Genomic DNA, 27,854 nt, shown 5'->3' on the forward strand with positions numbered 1-27,854 from the left:
ACATAAAGATAAAAATGAAAAAAGAATATATTATGTAATGAAGAACAACTAAGTAGTTTCATATAAGGTATATGAATTTACATACCGAGCTGACTGTGCAAAAATACAAATTGATATGAACTCGTCCAACCGAACCATTCCCATCTTGTTCTTATCAAAGCTCTAATGTGATCAAGAGAAACATTAAACAATAGTTCTAACAATTAGAACAATACAAATCACAAGAAAATGCAGAGGGCAGGCATAACACATATACCATCTCAAGATATACAAACATAAAATGCTTTAATGAGATGTAAACATTATGAATATAATCCTAACATGGTCAAAATGTTGCATTTCTTTAGTAAGTACGTTTTAAGAAGTGGTACATGCAATGACAGGTGCAAGTATATGTGAATGCCATCTAGTGACAGCACCACCTTGGACTTGCACTCCCCATATGTGGTTGCACCACAGAAGGTTGGTAGGTGCCCGCATATGCCCATGCAGCACGCAAGTGTTCAAAGCTCCATGCAAATGATAGCATGTTCTCCTTCTCTTCCCACTTTACTTACATAATTGATAGATTACTTTGCTGCATTTTCCAACTTGTAACTTGAACGTGGTGTATAGAGTAATATTATTAATTTACTCCAATACATGTCATACTAAGTTAAAATAGGCTCTCAAATAAATTTGTGAATCCTGATAACTTTTTAATATGGTTAAAAACTGAAAACACAAACTGCACAAGCATTACACAATAGCCCAACCACCTGCTACTGGAATACATTTTGAAACAGTGAGTGAGTGGGAAGAAGTTGTTAGTCAGGAGACAGAACTTCAATCATCTAGTAACACACAAATCCATGTTACCAAATCTTATATACTATACAACTTTTGCATGAAATTTGGTTGGCTTCAGATAGAAATGCAAGTGTCTGATCCATGTTCAAAGAAAGATCCATTAGTCAGGCATGGCTCTCAAATTAAGATGTAACTGCCAATCAGGTTTGGCATGGGCCTTGGATTATTGGAACTCTAGACCTGATTCGAACATGGAGAAAGAGACTCCACCTAACCAGATACAGGCCTAGGTCTAAACCTTTGGTTTGGACCTAGGTCAAGCTGGACCAGGAGTGGGTGATTCGCTTGAATTAACATGAAAGGTGATTCACTAAACACACCTGCTTTGTAGGCGAAAACCATCGATATGAGCAGGTAAAATAGCTTTTCTTTTGTTGCATTCATTTTCTTCCAAAAAAAAAAGGTTTTGCAGGGGGTGGGGGGAAGAGAGGGTGATGAAGTCTTTCTATTTTATCCTTGATCACTTATCTGGAATCAACCTAAAATCAAACAATGGGCAGATAATACACAGGAGTTTAGCAGCTTCATCCTGTGCTTGATGCTTACATTATATGGACCTATTCTTGTTTAACAACCAAGCTAACATAGAAAACATAAATAGGAGGTTTATAATGATCCCTATTGATAAATAGCCAATAAGATGGAAGCTTATTTCATTTTCCATGTTTGTGACTCCTCATACTATGACAAAAATTTGCTCCATCTTTTGAAGGTAGTAATCATCTCTGAACAGGATATAAATCTCTCATCGGAGGGCTTGCTGATCTAATATTTGCAATTGTTGATGATTTGAAAGATTAGGTAGCGAGGATCCATGTAATCCTTTGTCTGGAAATGGCCAAACAACACTTATGTGTTGAAAGCTACTAACTAAACTAATTGCACAAGTTGCATCATTGCTTTTAGAAAAATTATTGCTTTTTGTGATATAAAAGCACAGATGTATAGTACCTCACAGACTGTATAAAAGGCAGGTGAGTCAAGGGAGAAACCGAGTTTGACCAGCGCCTGTGACATTGTTTCAACAGTGGTCCTCAACTTAGAATTCACGATAAATAGTTAACATTGTAATAGAAAAAATAATCAAGAGAAACAAATACAAGGATCTGCATCATGCAAAACAAAATTGGGCATGAAAAGTATGTGCAGGTGCAAAGAAGTGTAGAGCAAAGGCATTTACTCATGCTTGCATACTAATAAAATAAATAGATTGATGTTGATGAGCATCATGTTTTCATTCATGGAAAAAAAAAAATATGACCCAATTTTCAATATATCAGGCACATCAACTAGGTCATGAATAATAGAATTCTTGGTTTGCTGTCACAATAGACTCAAATATTATCTGCAAACAAAAAGAATCTGCACAAATGGAGGTCAAAATCACATAGGACAAAATGCTAAATTGCAAATGATGAGTGCACTGTTCAAATGGCCAAAAGTTTGAGCTGTAATTCAAGTGGGTTGGATCAGATTGAGGGCTAACCCAAACCAAACCAACTCTATGCATGATATGAACAAAAAGTACCACAAAGTAGGGATGAAAGTGGACTAAATAATATCCATCCAGATCGATTTTCATATCCAAATTTCTCCGGATATGGAAAAACTTGAGCATCCAATTAATATCCGTATCCATATCCATATCCGTCAAAGAAAAATAGATATAAATATGGATAGACAACTACCATATCTGTATCCAAATATCCGATTCTATTTCTAATCTTATTTAATTTAATATAGTACTCATGAACTTTTAAGAAAATATATGACCACATTAACATGCTATTAACTTGATTTACCATCCAATTAATAATATCTTTGATTTTGTGGTCATAAAGTTTAATTATCCAACTTATATCCATAATTATATCCACACTTCTTGTATTCGATTTGTATCCATATCCATTTAAAACAAATATAGATATAGATATTTGCATCAACTAACATCTGTAACCATTTCTGTATTCGTCAAATAAAACAAATATGAAAATGGTATATTGGTATCTGATCCATATCCGATCTGATTTCAACCCTACCATAAAGACCATTACTCAAATTATAAACTATTTAAGATAGAGAATACCTCATAGACATCATCAAGAGTGAGAAATCCACGGCCCCTATAGAAATAAGCAAAACAAGATAATAAGAGCCAAGGTAAAGATTATTTTAACAAATGTTGATTCAAGCATGATATGTGATCATTACAGGATAAAGTTAAAAAATCCAAAATATGAAAACTCGCAAATTTGAAACATATAGTCATATATAGAATAATGCTAAAGTAAATTGTATGATATATCCATGTCGAGGAGAATAAGATCTATACAAAAGAAGACACATCTTGGCAAATATACAAAAGCACAAGCATATCAAAAGGTAAGATGAAATTAGCAAAAACATACAAATTACAATCACCACTAGTATATAACCACACTGTTGCAAAGAGATTGAACCGATGTTACCTAGACCTGTGATATAGGTGTATAGTGTCCAAGTATCTAGAATAATATGACAGGAATCTTCTAGAAATCACAGACATGGAGAGACATGTAAAGCTTATATACATGAAAATTGTATTAATATATAGGTATAATGAACAACAAGCTAGATCTATGCTCCTTAACTTCATAAAATTTAATAAAATGATTGCTAACTATTATGTTAGAATTAAAATACATGTCCTAAAGTAGAAACAATGATGATGGCACCATAATTTGATGGAATAATGGGCCAAAGAGTGTCATGAAGTAACCCAAATGTTCAAGTATCCACATCAGATTTAGTACTAACCTGTGAAGCCTGTCATATTAGGATTGCACAATTGGCCTGACTTTGATTCATGATATCTCAACATTTTAGATGTCTACTTTCACATGGAATTGGTTTCACTCAAAACTTTGAAATGGTTTTCAAGATCTTCCCAGCCGAAGGTCAGAGGGTCATTATCAGTATTTGGAACTCATTGAACTAGACTGACCCACTGTGGCAGCTAGTTCATGGATCACTGGTTCAACCCCAGTCCACCTGCGAGTTGATCGGGAGAGGAAATAAAAGGTAATGGATGGACCACCCTCTTCTCAATCTTTAACCCTCTATCTTTTTCTATCAAATACTCTCTGATTCTCAATTCCTTTTGTCACATCCTAGCACTCTCCCATCTCATACCCTCTCCAGACTCATCCCCCCATAACATGACTTCTTCTCCTTTGGTGCATCCCTTTCTCATCTCCAGGCCCCGTCGCCATTCACATTCCCTTGGCATCTAGCTGTCAACATTGAGCCCATTAACATCATCCCTTCCCTTGTTCATCCTTGCCTCTAATTTGAAGTTGAGACCCTTGTCACCAGCTCTATCCTACTCCTTGGTGTAGATGAGATGAAGGAGATCGACGAAAGCAACCTTGGTGGCCTTGCACTCAACCGATAATGGAGATAGTGACAAGATAAAGAAGCTCTCCAAGATACCCCAAAAGCGAAGCAGAGAAAACAAAAGATTGTGCCCTAAACCCATTCCCTTTTTATGTTTTTATTCAAATTTTATGCTACTGAATCAAACAGGTGGAAACCAGTCAATCCATCCAGGTCAACCAATTCAATCAGGTATAGCACCGGGTCAAATAGGTTCTTAAGGATGCCAGGTTTCTTAGTAACCCAACTAGTTACGGGTCCTAAGTAACGGGCCAAGCAGGTGGACTCGGTCGATCCACTAGGATCTCTAAACATTGGTCATTACCACTGCATGCTTTTATAAATCTTTAATAATTTAATGCCACTAAATCCTTAACAACCCGAATAAGCACAATATAAAGTGTGCATGTACATAGCATAGATAGCAACTATACACAGCATAAATAAAATATTTAGTTAAACCTAGGGATGTGCGGGATATTATTGGCATACCCACAAATAGCTTCAGAAAGAGTACTGGGCCACATTGACTGTGTAATTCTCCTTGGCCCCTATCATCGTACTCTAAATAAAGGGAACCACCTTAACCATTTCCTTAAGTGTCTCCAAGAGGAGTGGCCTATACTTAAGAGGTGTACAAATAGGCCTTCAACAATGATAATTTTATCCTCCAAGATACATGATCACCACAAAACATGTTGCTTCTACATTATCTTGGTGTCACATCAAGGACATACCTACTTTATCTAGCTTTATCGTGAAACTCATGTAGAGAGACCACAAGTCTCAAATAAACAAGGTTTGGAAGCTCAAAAAGTACCATCACAAAACTGAAATAGATTGTCCAAGAAAGCACAAACTTAAACCACTTCGAGCCACATGAGAACTATATATATCAATTTTCCAAAATAATCTAGGGGCAAAAAGGACAATTGTTGACAAAGGACAATGGCAGCAACAATGTTGGTATTTTTAAGCACGAACCGACCAATGATAAGCATGAGCTATTGTCAAACAAAAACTGCATGCACCATAACTTTATGTCGATGATTACCAAGATATTGGACAAGTGTAGGATACCGTCCGCAATGATATTAGAGCTAGTGGACAAATCAATGCTGAGAATGATAAAGGTGGAACAAAACAAGCAGAGGTTGTCGAACATGAAACGAGTTATGCACTTGACAACTTGATAAAGGTGATAATTGGGTTTAAGATGCTCCCAACAAAATAAAGTAATTTATCTTATTGTTCTTTCTACCGGTACATTAAGATGGTTTTAATTTTGATTGACACTCTGCTACATGGCAATGGTGATTTTGGTATGTAGAATTTGATTGTTTTGTTTTCTCATTTTTCTCCATCTAATTTTATGGTCAATTATGTCCTTGTGCTAATTTTTTTGGCTCCATAAACATAACCAAAAGGTTCATTTCTTTTGAATTGAAATTTCCATAAAGGCTAAAGGAATGCCTCGAACTATAAATCTTAGGGAGCTTTGACATCTACCTCCAAAAAGTAGTGATTGTTGTTCTAACATGGAGCATTTAGTGACCAGAATCTAATTTCCAATTTAATGGTACTACGAAGGCTCACTACCATGGTTGTCAAATAACATGGAGCATTCAGATTACCTCTCACGTTGTCAAATAACATGGTTCAGAGTTTTGGCTGAAGATACATTTTGGCTTGTACACAAATTTGTTTTGGTGATAGCATAAGTTTGGCCTCAATATTAGGGTTCCCTTTAAGATCAAAATAAATAAGTTTGGCATAAAACTGACCAAGGTTAACCGAACTGGTATTGGGACATATGCCGGTCGACTACTGGTTCGATATAGAGTGAACCAGGCGGTTCCACCAGGTTCAATAGACCATGATTCAATCCTATTAAAGAGGTAAACCACTCAGTTCGCACCAGTTCCGCTCCAAACGTCCAATTCGAGGAGGGGGAATTTCGAAATTTAGGACCGAGCCGACCTGATTTTCCACCAGTTCGGTTCAGTACAAGATGAACCGGGCAATTCAACCCATTTCGGCATACCTTGAAAATTTTCTATATCATTACCAAAAAATTTAAGGTTCATGTTTTCTCCTTTTGCATTGAAGAATTGACTTGTGGATGATATTATACCCTTAAGGAGCATTTTTGCAAGACTAATCTTGAACTTTGCATGTCTTAAGAAAATTTGAATTAATTGGATGTCTGATCTGAAAGTTATTGGTTATTTTCATTCAAATCTTCATACTAGTTGTTAAGTTCAAACAATCCAAGAATTTAGGAAATTCCATAAATTTGAAAAATACTATTGTATGAACACTAAGGAAAATTGACTTATATAGCTAGTTTCTACTTCCTGATCTAGGGGGAAAACACTTTTGACATGAATAGTACATGTCATGAAACACAAATTTTGGTACCAAAAATAATTCTAAAAGAATTAAAAAGATTATATTTCCAATATTATTCTCTATGAAAATGAAAGTTCTAGATTTCTTAATTTCAATATGAATACACATGTATTAAGACAAAGTAGGTTATATTATCGATAACTTGTTCGAACATAATCAACTACTGGTTTATAATTTTATAAATGTTGAGTTTTGAAACGTAGACACATCAAAGATTCTTTTTGGTTGTTATCATTCTCGATTGTGATTCCCAATCATTCTTCTACTATTTGTACAATTCTTACCTAAGTTGAAATATTCAATAGCCCAGTAGTTACTGGAACAACAAGGTAAACACTAATATTATACTATAAAATAGATTTCTACTCTATAAAATGGCATCTACAATATTTTTCTTCACCTTGTAATCTTTCCAAATTTCTATGATTTTCCATTTTATTCTTCCCATTTTCCTTTATTAATTTCAAAATGAAATCACAAAAGCTATATGCCTAAACAATATGATAATATATCTTAAATTGATGCTTATAGATCTCCATTTGCATTATTTTTTTTATCTTTTCTTTAATTTTCAGAGTTTTAATATATTTGTGCAAATGGTTTTTTATACTTTTTGCTGGTTTCAAACCAAGCAATGAATTTAATCCAACACTACCAAGACTATTAAACTGAAGAAGAACAAGTTTTTAACTAAAACCAAACTAAGTTCCCATAAATCACTCTATTATATCCTTTATATGTTTTCTCAATGTAAATATATACCACATGTAGATTCTTTCTCATGGTAATATTGCTATTTCAAGGCACTTTTGCCCTTTCAGATAGTTTCTGTTGCGCATAATGGCTCAGCAGAATGTTAATTCACTTCAACTATTTCACTAATGCATCATGGTCCAAAGTTTGATCAAGTCAGAAAGTTTCTTCGATAATTTTAGTTCCAATCTAGTCCATAATTATCCAACCATCTTTCCTAATGACACCAATAAAACAATATAATAATTTGGCCTTTTCATTTACAATTGTCCAGCACAAACTAATTCTACTTGTAAGCAATAATACAAAAATATTCATGTAACCATGTAATATACAAACAAAAATAACTATGAAAGATTTTAAATCTTGGGTTTGGCTTCAATTTTGGTCTCCTGGGTAGATTTTCAGTTTCAATGGTTCAGTAATTTTACTCCCAGCAATTTTAACCAAAAAAGTCAGAAAAATCAAAAAAAAAAAGAAAAGATAAAAAAAATCAAGGAAAATTATTTTACATCATTTCATTGTATCTTGAGTTATCTAGAATCCTAATTAATGTAGTTTAAGTAGTTTTGGCCTGAAATCGGATCCTATTGAAGCTTAATGCATTATGTGGATCACAATAATGTACCAGTGTATTAAGTACCAAAGGGCATCATAGTGCACGAGGCTCCCGCCACCGCAAGATCTTGGGAAGGGTCAGATGAATGCAGCCGTGCCCCGCATGCGGAGAGGCTATTTCCATGTTTTGAACAGATGATACATAGGTCACAATGGAGCAACCTTATCATTATACCAATGCATGCCCTCTACTAAGGTATTAAGTATAAAAACCAAAATTCATTCAATCAAGCACAATTAGCAAGACTAAGTACATAATAATATAGAATTAATTATATACTTATTCAGTATCACAAGAGTATAAAATCGACAACCATCCAACAGAAAACTCTTCTAAATATATTCCATTTTATTTTATTTAATTACCCATCTAAGCAAGAAAAAACTAATCTAAGCATATCCCATTCTAATGACCTCAACAAATGTTATTTTATTTCATTTTAATAACCTACCAAATTAAGAAAAACATTTTACCCATCTAGATAAAAAACATTTTATTTGATTATCCCATTTTAATATTTCATTTCTTTCCAAAAATAAAAAAACTAAGCAAAAAAAATTATTGAAACACAATGCTTTCTAGTTAGTAAACAAATTCAAAGACAGAGAAACAAAGAAAAGATTAAACATATGAATCTGTTAACCAAAAAAAGGTGGTTTCTATTAGTTTTGGCCAAAACTAGTTGAATCAACAAAACTAATCAAAACTAACTGAACTTGGCCAAAAATGTCTGAAACCGATCCATTTTAGCCAAAACTTGAAACTTTAATAACTATAAATCTAAGAGATAAATTGATGTGAAATGAAAATATAATAACATAAGATGCTCCACCTTAGATCGTGCCAGACAAATGATAAAAAGTTTATGAATGAATAGTGATAGCATGTACACATAGGATGGATGCAATGGAAGACCTTTCCAGCGCTGAGAAGACATTCTGAACCTACAAAGAGAATAAATTATAAATAAGAAAAATTACAGCACGTCTTTCATGAACCAAATAGAAACACATGATTGGACAAAATTCATCATTATGAATTTTTATAAAAAAAACAACATAATGAAGTTCAAGAATATATTCAAAATTATAGCTCATAATTGAACTGAAAAAATTAAAATAAACTCTACTTCATACAATGCACAGAATAGCAGAATTTGATTCTTCTTGAATTTATAATTAGATAGAAACACCACAGCAGCAAAGAGTTAATGGGCAAAAAGGACTTAAGTATATGGACTAGCACATACATCTACATTCACACTACAGATAACAATCAACTCTAATACATGATGAGCTACCTAACCTAATCTCATATATTCAGAAGCGGTATTAGCTTTAGAAAGACCCCACAGGATTGATGTACAATGAAACTCTAGATCTGAATCTTTCAGAACAGATCCGAATTTTCTGCTTGCATCTGAAACTTCCAGATCTCCCTTGCTGAAAATCAGCAAGAGGAAGACAAAACAAACCAGAGAAAATTTCATTCAAAAAAAAGCAAAGATAAGATGGCACTAACAACTCACATAAGATCCCTAGGTTAAGATCAATTAGATTGTGAACTTCAGATCTCGATTGAAAGAGCCAATTCATGGATCATGAGATTTAAACCAATCATTCCATCTAAATATCAATCCATGTGAATGGTGTCTAGATGGAGTGCATTTATCCAACTCACACTATACTCAACCTTCATAATTCTTGCGATGAAATTTCATCATAATGCTTCACTTGAAATTCAACCGTACAAGAAAAGAGATTTCAGAGAAAAGGATGAAAAATTGAAATGAACAGTTCTCTAAATTGCAGCCACAATGTTTGCATGTATAGCCATATTCAATTCAAAGTATTAAATTCAATCTAGCAAGGTCCGCCAAACTGGTACTGGGACCCATACCAGTCAGTAGCCAGTACAGTTCGATACCATACCGAGGCCGGTACAGGTAGGGCGTGTCGGCTAGGATGGCTAGGGATATTTGGGACTCCTGCTATGCTGATTCAGCACCCAGGTTCGTCCTTGTTTTCTGAGAGCCCCCACCCTCCGGCCATCTTAAAGTGAACTTTGACGGTAGTGCAACCGGTGATGGAGACAGAGCAGGAGTGGATTTTGTGATCAGGGGTCACGACTCACAGATTATAGCTACGGATGGGCGATGCACTTATGGGCTGACAACCTTAGGGACGGAGCTCAGAGCAGCATGGGAAGGCATTTCCTATGCTAGGAAGAGACTAGGGGCAGAGCGCATCATCCACGAGGGAAACTCGAACACCGTTATTGGTTGAATACGAGAGGAGGGGCGTACGGAGGACGAACGCCCTCTTATCGACAACATTCGACGGATGGTGCGAGATTGCAATGAGTTTCAGGCGGTACATGTGTATAGAAAGACGAACAGAGCCGCCGATTGGGTTGCCTCTTATGCAGCGTAGCATTCCGGAGAGGTCCTCTGGACGCATCAGAGAACCCCTCCTCCATGGTTATGCCGTTTTGTAGCTCTTGATTCTGTTGGCAGCACCTACACTAGGATGGGGTGAGCAGCCATTGTACCAAAAAAAAAGGAAAGAAAATCAAGCGAAGCGTACCAAACCACCTAGTTCGTGCCAAATTGGGGCCGAATTAGTTCTATCCCCACAAGTTTGGGGGTCAATCTAGGCAAACCACCCCCAAAGCAATCAAACCACTTAAGGATCAAGCACATTCCAAACCAAGCCTAAATAGCTCAATGTGATACTACTCAATACCCGTTGAGACCTCAAAAATAAGCCCCATTCTCCCTTCCCCCCCCCTGCCTAGAAAGGAGGCAGCACCCTCACTATAAAGACAGCATTTGGCCCTCCAAAATCCATGGTTTTGAGCTTGGAAAGACAAATCCACAAGGTCCATCTCTTCTCTCCGCCATTTTTTATTTTTCAAAAAAAAATCTAAGCATAAATTATGCTAAAATAGCTAAGTAAAAAAAGAGAAACTCTATCAATTTCTTTTAGAGAATAGATCCTTGAAGGATTCATTCTTTAGAAAATTATTTGGTGCTGAAAGAGTAGGATTTGGGGTTTTTTATGGCTAATCCAAAAACCTACACCCAATATCCATTTAGTCCAAAATTAATCCTATCAAATGGTGTTCGTTCAGATTGATTTTCGGATATGATGTGGGGGGTATGGTGATTCTATAACCATACTAGATTAATTATTCTTGCTATTATTGATTTAAAAATAAGTTTACAAAAAATATTTTACAAATAATATGTTAAATTTGAAAAAAGTTGGTACATTATTTGCACTTGTCACATGCACAAGCTACAAAATTTAAATTAAAAAGGGATCAATTAGAATGCTCAAGCTCCACTAGAGCCTGCGCCTAGAAATTAAATAAATTTAAAATTAATCTGTGAAAGATACAACCGTTTGAGTTGTTTTTTTACATGGTGTATATACAACGCTGAAAAATACAAAAGCCCTATTTCACATTTCATGATTATTTAGAATTTTTAAAATTAAATTATGCAGTAATTATTTGTAAAATATTTAAAATATTATAATCTCAAAAAGTTATGCATGATGTGCTAGGTTTGATAATGCACTTTGTTTCTAATAAATTTTTCATTTTTGAACTTTTAATAGCAAATTTTGAATTAATTATTTATAAAGATATTAAAAATATGTAATTTTGAGAGTATTAAATTATTATATGTTGATTTTTGAGATAGCTGGTGCATTTTTAAAATAAACTCTTTTTTCTATTAACCTTATAACTTTTATCTTTAATGAACTAGAAATGTATATGCGTTAAAAAATTAAGAATTCGATCTTCAGAATAGGATAAATAAATTGATGCATCTGCACACGTAATGTGGTGCATGGTCAAAATGCATGCAGTAAACTTGCACTTCTACCTCATCTTAAAAAATCTAAAATTTCACAAAATGAATAAAAAAAAATGGGGAGGGATTGTTTGGAGATTTGAAGAATATAATTTTCTTAATGAATGCCGTTACAGACATATTGTTCTTTGTTGTTTTGTCAAATGGTTAGTTTTACTTCTAGATTTTTTTATTACACATTGATCCATGAGTTAGAATAGTTAGTATGCCCCTTCTATAAAGATTTATGATTTCTAGTAATCTAATTGCTTTTTAAATGCTAATATGAATGCCTATATTATATATGGAATTTGGATATATTGTTTATGTGATACATATGCATGTTTCTAACTTTAGAATGCACATGAAATTATAACAAGGATAGTTAACTCGATATCCGCGCATTCTTCCTTGCAAAAATATCAAATGTTAGAGGATATGTAAAACCAAATTTGGAGGCCAAAAAAGGAGGTATCTGTCAAGGGTGTTTGGGGCATATGCAACCCAATCCCTTCATCAATACAATCCTTGGCTCGCTGCATAGCATACACACCTCTAGTCAGTGCAGGTACAATCATCGGCTTTTGAACCTTGGTTACAGCATAGTGTGTTGGTATGATATCATATCAACACCATATCAACTCGGCTCCCATTCAGTACTAGCAGCCATATCGGTATCTTAAACCTTGAGAAAATATCAAGGACGTAATAATGCTCACCTAAAATAAATATAACCATTTTTGCCACGAGTTACTTGGATATGTAATTAATCTTTCATGAATAAAAATAGAACTATATTAAATTTATCTTTTAAGATACCAAGAAAGAACTTATGCTTCCTTCATGTATTTGCAGTATATCCTGCATAAGCTAATGATACACTTTTTCATATGCTAGCCCATGCCAATACTCAACATCATATGATACAAGCTTTCAAAGATTGCGAAAAATGCCATGAGATGTGAAACTTAATGCTGGGCAACAAATGAACAGCTGAAGTATAGGCATGCAACACCCCAAGGTCTATCTTAAGTTCAGATATAGTACTTGAAAGTCCATAAATTCTTAATAAAATCACTTGTTAGAAGTACTAACCTTGAGCAGAAACTTGTTAAGAGCGAGAAATTCTGCAAGATTAAATCATAGAATTACAAATATGGCTTTAATACGACAAAGCAATCCATGTGCAATTTTGTTAATGTTAAAATAAATCAAGGTATATGCAATAGTAGCCATGGTGACTCAGGTGCATGTGCGGGCGTCTCCAACTTCAGAAATAGAGGTTTATTGCATATAACCCATAATTAGATCATAAATGACATTTTCATATACAAAATTTACTATGATATAAACAAATTCTTATACTAAAATAAATAAGATTGATCCCTCATTTTTTAATCAAAAAGCAATATATTAATAAAAAATGATTATTACATAACAAACTAAATATTGCATTAATGAAAATAAAAAAATTATTCATATATGGAACAACTGTGGATTAAAAAGTGTCATCCCTGCTGATCAGCATATACATCCCATACCAATGCCATTCGGACAGACAGCACTACCACCATGCCGGATAGATGCCAATGCTTGGCACACCATTGTGCCAGTTAGCCAATGGATTCCATATGTGCCAAGCACCAGCATTGCATCACACAGCATGGTAATATCATGCCAAGCCGGCACTAAACCAGCATGAGATACCAACTAAACATTGAATTAAAGAACATAAAAAAAAATATTCATATATGGAACAACCATGGAATAAAAAGTGCCATCCCTGCTGAATGGCATGGCACCATACATACCATACCGATGCCTCACCAACGCACAGCACTACCATCATGTTGGATACATTTCAGTGCTGGCATACCATCGTGCCAAATAGCCAATGCATTCCAAGTGTGCCAAGCCAGCACTAAACCAGCACAAGATACTTTAATCCTTAGAAACAACTACTCCAATCACATGCGAATTTTTTTAATTCATCAAGCTTTTGTCAATTCATCATTGTTCAAAAGTTATGTATCCGATGTATGTGCCTAGACCATATGTGTTTATGTATATGTATGCGTATGTCCAGATGAGATTATGTCAATACAGTGAATCCAGGCTTTCTAAAGCATACATAAGACAAGGTTTGGCAAGTTAAATGATGCATATCAAGCAGCCAAAAATCTTTTTTTCAGAATCAGTGTAATTTCGCTTGATAAAGCATCGTCTGCTTTTTTTGTTTCAATGGCATAACAAGCATGTGGACAACGGGGTATCAAACCAAGTGTTTAATAGACATATAAGAAACGCATACAATTATGGGCATACGCATAATGAAATCTTTTATAGTCAATCAAAATTATTTTACCGATTGGTTTATAAAAGCAAAAATTCATCAGTCCATACATTTGATTAATGGACCATGGGGTGATTCAGGTAATAGGATCATGAGTAAACACAAACTTAGATATATGATCATTGTGTAGTCCAATTTACATGTATAACATGCAAACCCTCAGTGTAAGAGCTACAAATGAACTTTTAACATGGAAAAAAAAAAGATCTGAATTGATAGTAGTAGCAAAAGAGAAACAATTGGAGAGGTAAAAGAAGAGGGTAAATAAAAAAAAAAGAAAAACATGTTGATAGAGAAGAGAGATAAGATTGAGGGAAAATCTCCACAATGGAGCTAAATAATTTGGAATACACCAAAAATAATGCGCATATTCATCACTCCTCCATAAAGCCCAATTTATAGGCCAATGTTTAGTGACCCACTCAAACCATCATCCAACACTTATATGGGTCAGGTCATGGTCAAACCTGGAATCTCCTAGAACCCATTCGACCCATCAAACCAAGCAATGCAACCATTCAAACCGCCCAGTAAAACTATTGTTGACCTACACATGTCCATATATTAAAGTATAAAAAGGACTTCTAAACCAATACCGAACCCATGCCAATCGGCTACCGGTTCAATACGAGATCAACCGAGCGGTTCACCTCGGTCAACAGACCATGATTCAAGCCTTTTGAGATATTGAAAGAGGGGGGTTGGGGCAAACCATTTGCAGTCTAAACTGCACAGTTTGGAGCAGTTCACGCTATTTTCTAAAAAACAACGTCAAACCGTGTTCAGCTCGGTATGGGGTGAATGGGACAATTCAGTTCGATTCGGAAGACCATGCACAAAACTGTCCTCGCCGCCTAGGGATGGGCATGCTAGAAAGCTTGTTTGAAAAGACAACGGCAGGACAAGTAGATAGATGTGTGGGCATGCCACCGGCATTAAAGCAATCTGAAAGACGATGATTGAAGGAAGGATATGAGAGTAATGTGGGTCTAAATGCCTTGACCTTTAAAGATTTTTGTCATCATCACACCACAATTCAAGAAAGATAGATTAGGATAGGTTATAGCTTGGGCTATGGTAGGAGAAATCTAAGTTAACAATACTTCCAAGGTAGAATCCCACTAAAAAGTAAAGTGCAAGATAAGGTAAAGCTAAGATAAGATCAAATTCATTGATATTGGATGTCGAAAGATTTCTTCACAGAATACAGTTCTATTTATTTTTACTAAAAAATGATAATTGTCCACTCTAACGGCTGCTACCCAATGGCTGCTACCCATGTTAGGTATCCACTTCTAACCAAGGTATGCCGTACTGGCCCAAACCGAACGGTATAGAACGTACCATACTTTACCGATTCGGTACCGATATCCGGTACGGATGGTGTACTGACACTCAATACGCCCAAAAAAACTCCGTACCGTATCATACCGACACTGTGCTAGTGTGGCACCGATATGAGGTCCGGTACCGAAACGGCGAACCTTGTTTCTAATGGTTATGATAACTAATGCTAATTGTTCTCACACTACTTGCATTCATTAGAACAGTCACTATGCAGCGACTGTTACAGTGATACTTATACCCTATCAATCTTGACCTATTATTAATCTCTTTTCGGCCTATCCTGGCATGGCTTACATAGGTTGTCTTCTATTAATCGGCCTAGAGCATAGTCTTTTGCATTTGGGAATATCTTCGAGGCCAATTCGGTCAGCTCTCCTTATACAACACTTGTCCACCTCAATTGGCCATCCGGGCATCCATAATAGCATTTGGCCTTGGCTCAAAGCTTTGGTAACCCCATCTAATTCTATTTCAAAGCCGTCACATGTACGATGATCTTTGGATGTTAGGATGTCGTATAAATATTGCCTTCTACATCCCACCAGTCGTCAATCAGGAGGGTGATGAGATGTATCTGACACCACATCTATCAATCTAATTTTAGACTTGGATATCATTCAACTTGGTTGATTTCAAGATCATGGAGGATTTGATAGAGGCAAGACTTGAGCTTGAGTAGCAAGTAGAAACCATGGAGGCTCTAATGGTGGTAGGACCCATCATTGTGCTTGTCTCTCAGCCTATGGATATGGTGGATATGGTGGTAGTTTGAATTGCTGCCCCTATCTGTTGCTCTAAAGGGACAACCATTTCCAAGGCAAGAACATGTGTCGGCGTGATTCCACTGACGTTTTCCTCAACAGTTGTCTGCAATCAGGATGGTTGAAGCCCATCTCGAGCTCGAATATCAGCCTAATGTTGACTGAAGCATCGTTGTTTTTCTATTCAATCTGATCAGCTCCAACATTCACTTGTAGGATCTCTTCTTTATTGTCTCGGTCTATAGATTCTGAGGGCTCCATAAGATAAGGTTCGGCCTCTTCCTTTTGACAAGCTGAAACTTGATAGTTAAATTTCTCGCAAATCCTAACATTTCTATGATGTAACAACCTACGATCTTATTCATCCGCCATGAAGATAGGATCGGCTAATTTCACCATTGTGTACACCAGAAGGTGTTGTGGCTTATAATATCGGCTCTTAACAACAGAAACAAGTTTTTTTGACCCGTTCCAACATAAAAAAATAGATGCCATGTAGCACTCCATAAGTGGCTTTAACATGATGGCCACTTTATTTGCAGTGGCTTCATTGATCTTCTTTTATAGCAACATGATGACATCTATGCAACCATCTCATCGAGCATGCCAAGAAACTTGTTCAGAGTACAAGGCTTTTATTGCTGCCTAAAGATGGGCATGCTAGAAAAAATGTTTGACAAATCAATGGCAGGACTAGTAGATAGGTATGCAGGTGTGCCACCAGCACTAAGAGCAGCTAGAAAAAGGATGATTGAAGAGAGGATACAATAGTAGCATGGGTCCAGGTGCCTTCATCTTGAAGGACTTTGGCCACCATCAGAACACTATTCGAAGAAGATAGATTGGGATAGAATGTAGCCTAGGCTATGATAAGGAAAATCTAAGTTAACACTACCTCTAAGGTAGAATCTTACTGTTAAGTAAAGTGCGAGATAAAGTAAACCTAAGATAAAATAAAATTCATTGATGTTGAATATCGAAAGGTTCCTTCACAAAATACAATTCTATCTATTTATACTAAAAAATTGTAACTGCCCACTCTAATAGATGCTGCCCACGTCTGGCTCTACTCCTAACGGTTCTGAACTTCTGATAACCTATGCCAACTGTCCTCCCACTACTTACATTCATCAGAATAGTCACTATATAGCAACTGTTAGACCGATACTCATACCTTATCGGTCTTAACCTTTTATTAACCTCTTTTCGCCCTATCCCAACATGGCTTACATTGTCGTCTCCCATTAATCGATCTATATCACAGTGTTCTGCATTTGGAAATATCTTCCAAGCTGATTCGGTCAACTCTCCTTACACAACACTTGTTCACCTTGATTGGCCATCTACACATCCATAGTAGCATTAGGGCCTTGGCTTAAGGCTTAGGTAGCCCCATCTGATTCTACTTCAAAGTTCAAAGCCACCATGTGTACGATGATCCTTGGGTGTTAGGATGTGGTGTAAACACACTACCAAGGAAGGAAGGCAAGGACAAGGTCTAGGATTTGAGAAGAGGAATGGTAGGTTTGAGATGGGAAATTATATTACAGCTTACCCATTGGTTGACCCATGGTTGATGTGCGGTTGAACCATGAACTAGTGATCTAGCAAACAAAATAGTTTGGACCGGGTCAATGGTTCCAAACACCATGATAGACCTTCATATAGGGGTGGCAAAATCTGAACTGCACCCACCAACCCACATGAATAAATGGACTTGGTGGAGCCTTTTAAAGTCAGGTCAATTCCGAGTTAACCATAAATGAACAAGATTATACATGGGTAGATTAGGTTTAGCCCATGGACCTAATGGTTCACTCAAGGTGACCTAGTCGGAAAACGACTAGCTCCCAAACCGAATATAGTTGATAGTTCTCTAATTTTTTCCATGCGGTTTGTTTCCTTTTTAGAGAAAAGGGGATTCCATATAGAGTGATGGATAGGACAGACCATGAGATTTTGTAATTTTGAAGTTTAATTTTAGCTACTTTCATTCTTTTAGTTTATGACTTCATATACCCTGGATTTCTAAGATTATTGTGATTATGATAATAATAAGTTATGTTAAATTTGGTTTTGTTGTTTGTGATCTTTGCATACCATATTTTGCTTTATTTTTTAATTTTAGATATTTTGTAATTTTAAGGTTGAATTTTAGCTAGTTTTATTCTTTTAGTTTATGACTTCATATATCTTGAATTTCTAAGATTATTGTGATTATGATGATATAATTTAAGTTAAATTTGGTTTTGTTGCTTGTGATCTTTGCATACCATGTTTTGCTTTATTTTTTAATTTTATGCATGACTGATAAGTGAAAACTTAAATGGGTCAACAGGTGAGTATGGATTTGCATAAAATAAATGGGTAGGGTATGATTTGAGAATTTTTGACCTGAACCTGGCTCAACCTGAACCAAACCTAGCCCAACCTGATACATTACCACTCCTACCAACAAACAAATCCAAAGCAATATTTTCTATCTCTAGGAGGACTCCAAATTGACCTATTACAAGCCTCGGATTGTAATATACATAATCTGACTCCATAAAGGACTTCTAAACAACTTAAAACTCCATAATACTTAAATTATCATCTTCCAAACAAACAAAAGAAAGCTAAGTACTTCTAAGGAATAATATTTTTTGTCATTCCACGGAATATTACACAGAAAGCAATCCACATTGTAATGACCCAAAACCTCATCTTAGGCCACATAGATCTAATGTAGGACCTTAGACAATAATCTTGCTCACAGAAGGACTCAAAAAATCCAAAAACGGTCCACAAACCTTGGCCAACATATATAAAGAAAAGACTGCTAAAACTCAATAAAACAATAGATTAATGAAAAACAAAATCCAAAAATTTTGAGAAAAAAAAAACACCTTGTTTAAATCTAAACTACATCTGTATAAGTCTCTGTGCACACGCGCACATGTACATGTAGTCATATACAAAAATATAGTACATGTTTATATAAAGGGGTAACAAGTCTTGTCAGCTTTAACCTAAAAATGCAAAGAAACGGCTAGTGCTAAAGTTTTGAATACATCCGTTATTACTTATCAAGATCAAACAATATGAAGGCACCATATGTAATGAATACCGCTGACTGGACTACTCAATAAATAACCAAAATAACATTGAGTCAACTTTAATTAGCAAGGTGTATTTGCACCACTTCAGGCTCCCCATTCTTCTATATGACAAAGGAGTTTCTTGGGTCAAATGTATGTTAGATGTATGCCCTAGAAGCCAATCTGGCGGACACATTATTAATTGTGGGACATAAATTTGTACTTGACTTTATTATTATTGAATAATAAATGGGCATCTTTTCATTCATATTATTTATGTGTCTATGAATCGTCCAAGGAATTAATAAGATGATGATACACATTCTCAAGAGTTGAGAATTTGAGCCATGTATCATTGGTGATTAATTTCTAAATACTCCTGATCAATGGATCATCACGAGGACGGTGATCGATCCGATCAGTGCACAGATCACTTTCCTTCTGGATGGACGAGACTCGAGTCCACAGTGTAGGGACACTGAAGTGATAGTGCATGTGCTTGTTAGAGAACAAGGGTACTGAGCATGACCAAGACAAGAAGTCACTTGAATGTCTATCCACTCGTCAGTGACTTACTTGATGTTGCAGTAGTATGACTGGTCCTTTGACCTGCGATGCTTCGGCTACTCACAGTGAGGTTATTGTAATTTGACTACACGTATACATGGTCTCTAGCCATATGGGTCCTTGTAGTGTAGATTGACTGCAGTAAGTTCTCTGTAGGAGTAGGGTATGCACTTACATGGAATCTATCGACCTTGATAGAAGAGGAGTGATCCTATGTGATTTATTAGACTGAGTTCTAAGACTTTGGCCAGGGCAGTAATATAAAGTGGAGAAAGAGTTTTTCACTATTGAACTCAAGTCGAATAAATCTAGACATATGACAGACGACGGGGTTTGACGAGTTATCCATGACCTCCGATCTGTAGGGATCCACGATAGGACTGTATCATACGATAACTGCACCTAGAGATTCATCATTCTATTCTGCTGGATAGCCACTACATACTGCTAGGTGTCACTGGTGGATGGTGAGACTCACAGGGATCATCTCGATGGTCGATAATCCCTGGTGAGTTGAGTTGGAATTGTTTCAACCCATTGAAAGGAGTTTTCAATGATATTATGATAGAGATCACAATATATCTCACTACCAGTCAGAATGGAACCTATGGGGTCACACACATTAGAAGTATTGACCGATCCGATGGTTGAATTGTGATTAAGAATCACATATGATCAATTAGATTGATAAATGGTTAACCCGCTAAGAGTTAGTGGTTAGAAGAAGAAACAATTGCAATCGGATTGCGATTTAATTTAATTAATTGGATTTAATTAATTGGACTTGATCATGAGTCCTACTTGGAGTGGGATTCATGGAGTCCTAATTGGATTAGGATTTCAAATTAAATTAGAGTCCTACTTGGAATAGGATTTCTAAAGTCCTAATTGTCTTAGGACTAAAATTTGGACAAGTCCTAATTAGATTAGAATTTTTTTAAGTCCTAATTAATTTTAATTTTAATCTAATTAATTAAATGACTCCTAATTGGATTAGGATTGAAGAGTTCAATAGAGTCATGGTTCAATTAAATCCTAATTAGATTAAGATAAGGAGGAAATTGAAATGGGTTCATACAAATCCTATTTTGACTAGGATTGGACTCATGCAATGCACCCAAATTAAAATACCCTTTAATTGGATTAAATGGCAGATTAATATGGACTTGAGGGAGGGGCTTACGCCCCTCCTCTTGGGCATTGCGTGGGAGAAAAAGGAGGGGCGCACGCCCCTCCTAGGTGGCATGAAAAATGAGATAAGGATGAGCTCCTAAAAATAGGAGCTCATCTTTATCTCTTAATATTTCAAAAGGGGAGCATGGGATTTCGGCCAAGGTTTATGTTTTTCTCCTCATTCCAGCCGTGAGCACCCTCCTCCATCTTCCTCCTTTGAGCCACAATCAAGAGAAGAAAAAGAAAAGCTTAGGACGCCCTCTTCCTTCTTCATCTTGGTTTCAAAAGGAAGAAAATGAAAAAGGCTGCATAGAACCTTGTTTTTCTTCTTCCTTGGTTCTTCCTTCTTCTTCCTCCTCTCAAGCCAATCAAAGGTTGATTCAAAGGAGAGGACTTCAGCTATCCATAGCCATCTCTGCAAGGGAGCTAGCACCCCGGTGAGATCCAAAGGCTTCGATCGAGTCAGTACTTCGTGTGGATACCTGTAGAGGCCGGACGCGTGTACGGCTTCCATTGAACCCTCATCAAATACCACGTAAATCAGATTTGCGGAGACCATCTACCCGCATAAGGTGAAGATCTGATCTTCTTAATCATGATTTTAAAATAATTTATTAAGAATTTAATCCTGATCAATCTATAAATGGTTTTAAAATACGTTCATGCGATGAACGGGATATGCACATGTCTTTTCGCTGCATATCTGAATTTTTTTGAATTTTCAGCGGCATGTGCTAGATCCTAACAATGTAAGCCTTTGAGCAGGGTAGAACTTTTTAAAAGACAACAACAGGGTGTTCGACAACAAAGAGGGCCTCAGGACATAAGATGAGAGGAAAAAAGATGATAAAATTAAGGTTAGTATATAGTGAAAACAAGGACATGTTAGTATGAGTACATCATAAGAAGAAGAGTTGCACCAATTTAGGCTAAAACAATGAAATGATAAAGATCGTATGAGAATGTCATGCTATAACTAGAGGCTCCTATATGGAGAGTCACCTAGAATTTTCAAGAACATGGGAAGGAAGGCCAAAAATGACATGAACAGAAGTTTGCCAAGATGATTTTGTCAAACTTATCAGAAACAATGCAGCTGAAATCAACAAGCCAGATTAGTTGGCACAGCTTGTTCATTGTGGTTTTGGTTCAAATAACTTCTAGTGCAGTATATGCCAAAAATTTACTACAATTTGCAGATAAACATAATTTATGTTTATTGAAGCTAAATTTATTGTCAGAAGCATGAAATTATATAGAATGGACCTAATTACTTTATAACATAAACAAACTAACTAACAAAGACTGCAATTTTTGAAACAAGTGAAAACAACATCTATGACTATCCAAAAAGAAAAAAAGCTCAACAGCCAAGACACATGGTAGCACTCTAGTCTGATTCATAATAAATCCATGGCATAACCTGATCTTGGGGGCTCGACATGCTACATAACTAAAGTTGGGGACTTGGCACGCTTGCTCAAACATAGAAAACTTTAAATTCATATGCAATGCATCAACAAACCATAACAAACTTCTCGAGAAGTTCAGATGCCATATTCGATTACCACACCAAGAAAAGTAAAACAGACAGCAGCAAGATCGATCAGCTACTGATCTGAAATTCAATGGTTGCAAAGATTGCTTTCCAGTGATGCAGTACATACTCAAGCATCATCAATTTTGAGAGACTGGAGTGAAATTATTTAATAACCCAAGCAACAACTCAGATTGGTGAACGAAGATATATTCTAACATTCCCACTTGGAACCTTTTGCAAACAAAATAAACATCAATATTTTCCTAAACTCCCAATCTAGAAGATCATGCTAAAAAAATGCATGTCTAAAGATGCAGCGCATACTCAAGCATTAATGCTCAATCAAATTAGATAAACAAAGTGAACATATTAAATTGCTGAATGAAGTTTCCACATTTTTTTTAAAGGAAAATAAACTTTAGAATGAAACTTCTTGTCCTGCTGATGTTTAACTCTCGATAACGATCATCATACAGACTTACCAGAGCTAACAAGAAGAGAGAGAGAGAGACAGAGAGAGAGAGAGAGAGGAAATGGGATGTTGCCGGTATAGCTAAAGTTTTTCATCATGACATGGTGGAGAGCTGTCATAATTCCCATTTCAGACATGGGTTCGAATAAGCATGTGCATTGGATGAATATGGATCCATCTTAGAAGTATATTTTAACTCAATGTCAAGATTTGCAATCTCGATACCAAATCCTTTACTGGTACAATTGCTGGTACAATGTTGCCCGGTGTGGTGTTGGTTCAGTTAGTGAACCCATCTTACTGAGTCTCGGTTTGGTATTGGTACGGCACACTATGCCCAGTATGGTGAACGTTGCTCAATCCACTTTTTTTTAAGCCAATCAGAAAGTAAGAAGCATTTTAAAGATGAAATTGAGGAGATAATATCAGAGAATTGATGGAGGATCCTATCAAGCCAAGGATCAGGCACTTCCTATAGAATGTGAGACATAACATACTACTGACGTCGACTCAACAATAAAGAAATTAAAGGTTGTCTAATGCCCGGTGCCTTAGGTGTCAAATGCATGACGAAGACACCATTCATTTGCTGGCACACTATCATAGATCCAAGCCAGTACAGAACATATATGAACAAAACCATGGATGTCAAGAAGTTTAAAAAAAATGCATGAAATGTGATTGCAAGTTAAGGGACCATGTGAAGGGCATTTGTGATTGGCTTTCATTTGTTGGAATATTTCATTGGATCATATCATACAAAACATGTATTGCCACGCTGTCAAAGGCTTGTACAAAAATCAGTAGGGAGGATTATCATGCCCAAATGGTAAATAAAGGAAAAACTAGGGCTCAGGACATGAGAGCTCATCAAATAATTTTAGCAAACTGAATGCCCAAGCAACAATCTATGAAGCTAAACAAGGAAGATGCATCCATAAGTATTAAGGAGGATGAGTCAAGTTTGGATGGATTTGATGGAAAGAAAATGGAAGATTATACTATATGAAAGCTGAATCCATTCATGAGGACATTCGAACTCTAGAATTTTACACTTTCTAATCAGGATTATGTACTTCCATCAGTGAAGGTTATAAAAAAATCTAGGCCACAAAGTGAAGATTGGTTATGGGGTGTATTGTTAGCAAGTTTGTTTCCCTATATTTTCTTATTACAATAATACAGGATACTTGGATGCTGACTTGTGAGATGGATGAGTTCAAGATCTCCCATATTCACAGGGAAGAGATTTTGTGGTGGGCTAGCTGGACATGCTGAAAAGTGCAGAAGAATGGGAGGAATACCATCCACCTGAGAGATGATAGAGTTGTATATGACTAGCTAAGAAAACCGCACACATACTCCCAGGGAGAGGGGGGTGAGGGGGTTACCGTAGACGAGCTTTTACATCACTCATACATCACTCAGCCTCAGAAAATGAAATGGCTTCAAATTACAAATCAGAAAAGAACCAACCTACATTAACGACATCAACTACATTGGCACAAATTGTGATGTTGATGTGTTTAGAACCTACAACTTGGATCAACAGAAAAAGCGATTATGAATAAAAGAATTGCTCTCCATGTCAATTGAAGCAAAACTTAGGCCTATAAAACTACGTCTCCTAAATTCTAATAGCATGATTTACTATCATGAATAACATGTGTGCCTAAAAATATTCTAACATGAACACAATGCAAACAATGAACGAGTGCAAAATATTATCAGATGGTATTGATTAGATAAAATAAAAGTTCTATCACTGCCTATCAACGTCGCATAACCGAAACAATATATATAATCAAACAGCAAAAAGCAAACACAGAGAAAGTAATCACCAAATATGCATCTGTGATTGAAAGAGCGACAAGACTCACCTTCAAAGTTCATGGTCCCGTTTCTATCAAAGTCGTACATCCTGCAAGGCCCAAAGCGTCAGAAGTTCTCCACATCATGAAATCAAAAAATAGGGGTTTTCTTGAAGTGAAAGATTAGGAGGATAACCTGATCATCTGCTGAACGATGGAGAGAGGGAAATTGAGGTTTCCAACAGCCAGCGCTCTCTGATCACCGATTTTCGAACCAAAACATGTAGAGAGGGAAAAATTGAGGGCTAATATTAGATTAGGGCAAGAAAAGAAAGGGGCCAAAGAATAAGAAAAGATTAGGGTTTTGGTAGAGGGGGAAGGAGGAGCAGAAGAGAAAGAGAACCTGAAGCTGAAGAGCGGTGATGTTGCCGGTGTGGCTGGAGTCTACTCGCTCGAACCACTCTCGCAGAACCCCAGCGTTCTCCATCGTGGAAGTAACCAGACGACGATCTTGGAGTGGGGCGCGTGGTATTTATAGGTAATGGTAGGTCAACGGGTGGAAACGTGGCTGGGAAACTTGGTTGAGAAGCGCCGCGGATTCGCGGCCCAAAAACATAAAAAAGATGCAGACAAAAAAATTTATATAACACTTTTTTTTTTATTAGCCAATAGAGAACAATAATATTTTTTTCCATCCAGTTTTTATGACGCTCGTATCATAATTAGCTCCTCTTTGAAAAAAAAAATCTACCATGGCTCAGGTACTCAATCCCGTATCTCTTAATGAGAGCCCTATATAACTAATAAAAATGGTGACATACAATAAATCTGACTTTGATGCCACGTATTATAGACTCGCAACCCAAAAGCTTAACTATTAGGAGGAAGACCAATCCATGCCCAAAGATCTGTATGACACTTTTTTTATTAATCAACGTAAAAGTATAACATTAGGCAGCCTAAAGTGGAAAGACAACTAGAATTTCTCTTTTTTTCTAATGAGAGAAATGAGGGAGACGTATCTACATGCTAGAGTCTAAGGATGCATGGATGCATCATTCAAGATTCAAACTAGAATAAAGGACTATATATGACCACCAGAGAAGGGGAAGGCCTTAGATCATGCTTTACCCAATTGAAAAAAAAAAAAAAAAAAACTCTTAACTTCCTCAAATAAATTTAGAGGGATAATTGTGGCATACCTTTTAAATTAACTATTGTATTATCGATGTGTTTGGATACATGCAGTTTGAAAATGGATGTAGTTGGGATTGCATGTACTTGTAGTTATTGCATTTGCAACTACATTTCCAGGTTCAATGGATCACTACAGAAATAGTAACATTTGCCGGCGTTTTTCTTGATTTTTCCCGACGCTTATTAGCGTCGGCCAAAACCCAGCCGACGCAACAGCAAGCGTCGTAAATGCGTTGCCTGAGTGGAAAAGGTTTTGGCCGACGCAAGCGGAAAGCGTCGGCAAAGTCCACGATTTACCGACGCTTAATAAAGCGTCGGTGTATCTTCTTTTGCCGACGCAATTTTGCGTCGGCATAGACCACTACTCGGGCGAGCCGGTGTTGTTGGGGTGGTTTTTGCCGACGCTTATAAGCGTCGGCTAAACCGTTTAGCCCGTCCCAGATGTGGTTTTTAACGACGCTTTAAAGCGTCGGCCGTGGAATTTTTTTAAAAAAAAAATTAGAAAAACACATGCTTGTCATAAATCACCATTTACATCAATATGAACCTGCATTACATTTATATCAACACAAATATTCAGATCATTCAAAACATTCATATTGTCATATAATTAATAAGTTTAGAATTACAATGTACTTTGAAAAATATAAGAAAGATACATAGAAAACTCCTTAAATAACAGTCTAAAAAGTATCACGGACCGGATGTAGCGCCATCATTATCTCTACGAGCTGTTGAAGTATCAGGAATCTACAAAAAAAAAAGATTTTAGAAGTTAAGAATATGAAAATCATTAACTCATGCAAAATAAATGATACATATGTAAAGTCATCAAATACATATAGTTATTTACCTGAGGAGGGAGAAATCGCTGTAACATAGATGAAATATTGTCAAGCTGAGACTGCAAAGTTTGTTGGTTCTGCTTCAACTCCGCCAACTCTGCCTGATGGCGATCCTTCATATCTTCAATTGTTGCCCGAAGTCTACTAACTTCTGCATTGCTACTACCTTCTCCAGCATTTCTTGTATACATGCCCACTGCAGACAACTGAGTGGGGGTAACTCCAACGCCATAACCCCTCACTCTACCATAACGCTCTGGGCCCAATAATTCAGCGAGCACCTGAGCTTCGACATGACTGGTCGCGTCGGATGATGATGACTCCCCGACGCGCTCTGAAATAAGAGTTGTTGCCCTGTCCTATATCTCTCAAAAGAAAAGGTCATATTAATGTATGCCAATAATATAACTAATAAAAATATCGTTGAAAGATTCAAAGATGAATACATACAACTATATCTCTTGATTCCTCCCGAACAAAACTGCCATCTCGGTGGGTGTGAGTCATCTTATAAAACTCCACCTTACCAGGCTCCCTTCCATTATCATCCATCTACAACAAAAGATATATTGGCAAGCTAGTTATCATGATACATGCTATATGATAGAATAGTTTAAAATAATTTCAAAAAGTTTCAAAAAAACTTACGAATTCAGCTCTACGTCGAGCATAACTCATCGAGCCTGAAGTATGAGGAACAGTCTGAGAGGCTCGTGCAACTCTACCAATGTTGGAATATGTCTTCCCAAAAAAGGAATAAACAATATAAATTTGTAATCTAAATTATTAATAAATACAA

The 27,854-nt window shown here is 36.3% G+C and overlaps 1 protein-coding gene across 4 annotated transcripts in view; it reads right to left on the reverse strand.

The window, feature by feature from the left end:
* Positions 1 to 25,629, reverse strand: part of LOC103716591 (uncharacterized) — a 27,127-nt gene extending 1,498 nt beyond the window's left edge. The window contains exons 1-8 of one of the 4 annotated variants that reach the window (XM_088723200.2): positions 25,417 to 25,629; positions 25,210 to 25,268; positions 25,083 to 25,123; positions 13,005 to 13,036; positions 8,963 to 8,991; positions 2,936 to 2,972; positions 1,801 to 1,857; positions 86 to 162 (exon numbers count right to left, since the gene is read on the reverse strand). In XM_088723200.2, the coding sequence (XP_088579326.2) occupies positions 86 to 162; positions 1,801 to 1,857; positions 2,936 to 2,972; positions 8,963 to 8,991; positions 13,005 to 13,036; positions 25,083 to 25,123; positions 25,210 to 25,268; positions 25,417 to 25,500 (416 nt within the window). In that variant the 5' untranslated portion in view covers positions 25,501 to 25,629. Of the gene's footprint in view, positions 1 to 85; positions 163 to 1,800; positions 1,858 to 2,935; positions 2,973 to 8,879; positions 8,992 to 13,004; positions 13,037 to 25,082; positions 25,124 to 25,209; positions 25,269 to 25,416 lie in introns of all 4 variants that reach the window. The other 3 variants (XM_089923824.1, XM_089923823.1, XM_089923825.1) reach the window with 3 other exon arrangements.
* Between the last annotated feature and the right edge of the window lie 2,225 nt (positions 25,630 to 27,854).

This window comes from Phoenix dactylifera, chromosome 6, assembly GCF_051530095.1.
Source record: "Phoenix dactylifera cultivar Ajwa chromosome 6, Ajwa_hap1_PhDact_Kaust_v1.1, whole genome shotgun sequence".
Taxonomy (NCBI): Eukaryota; Viridiplantae; Streptophyta; class Magnoliopsida; order Arecales; family Arecaceae; genus Phoenix; species Phoenix dactylifera.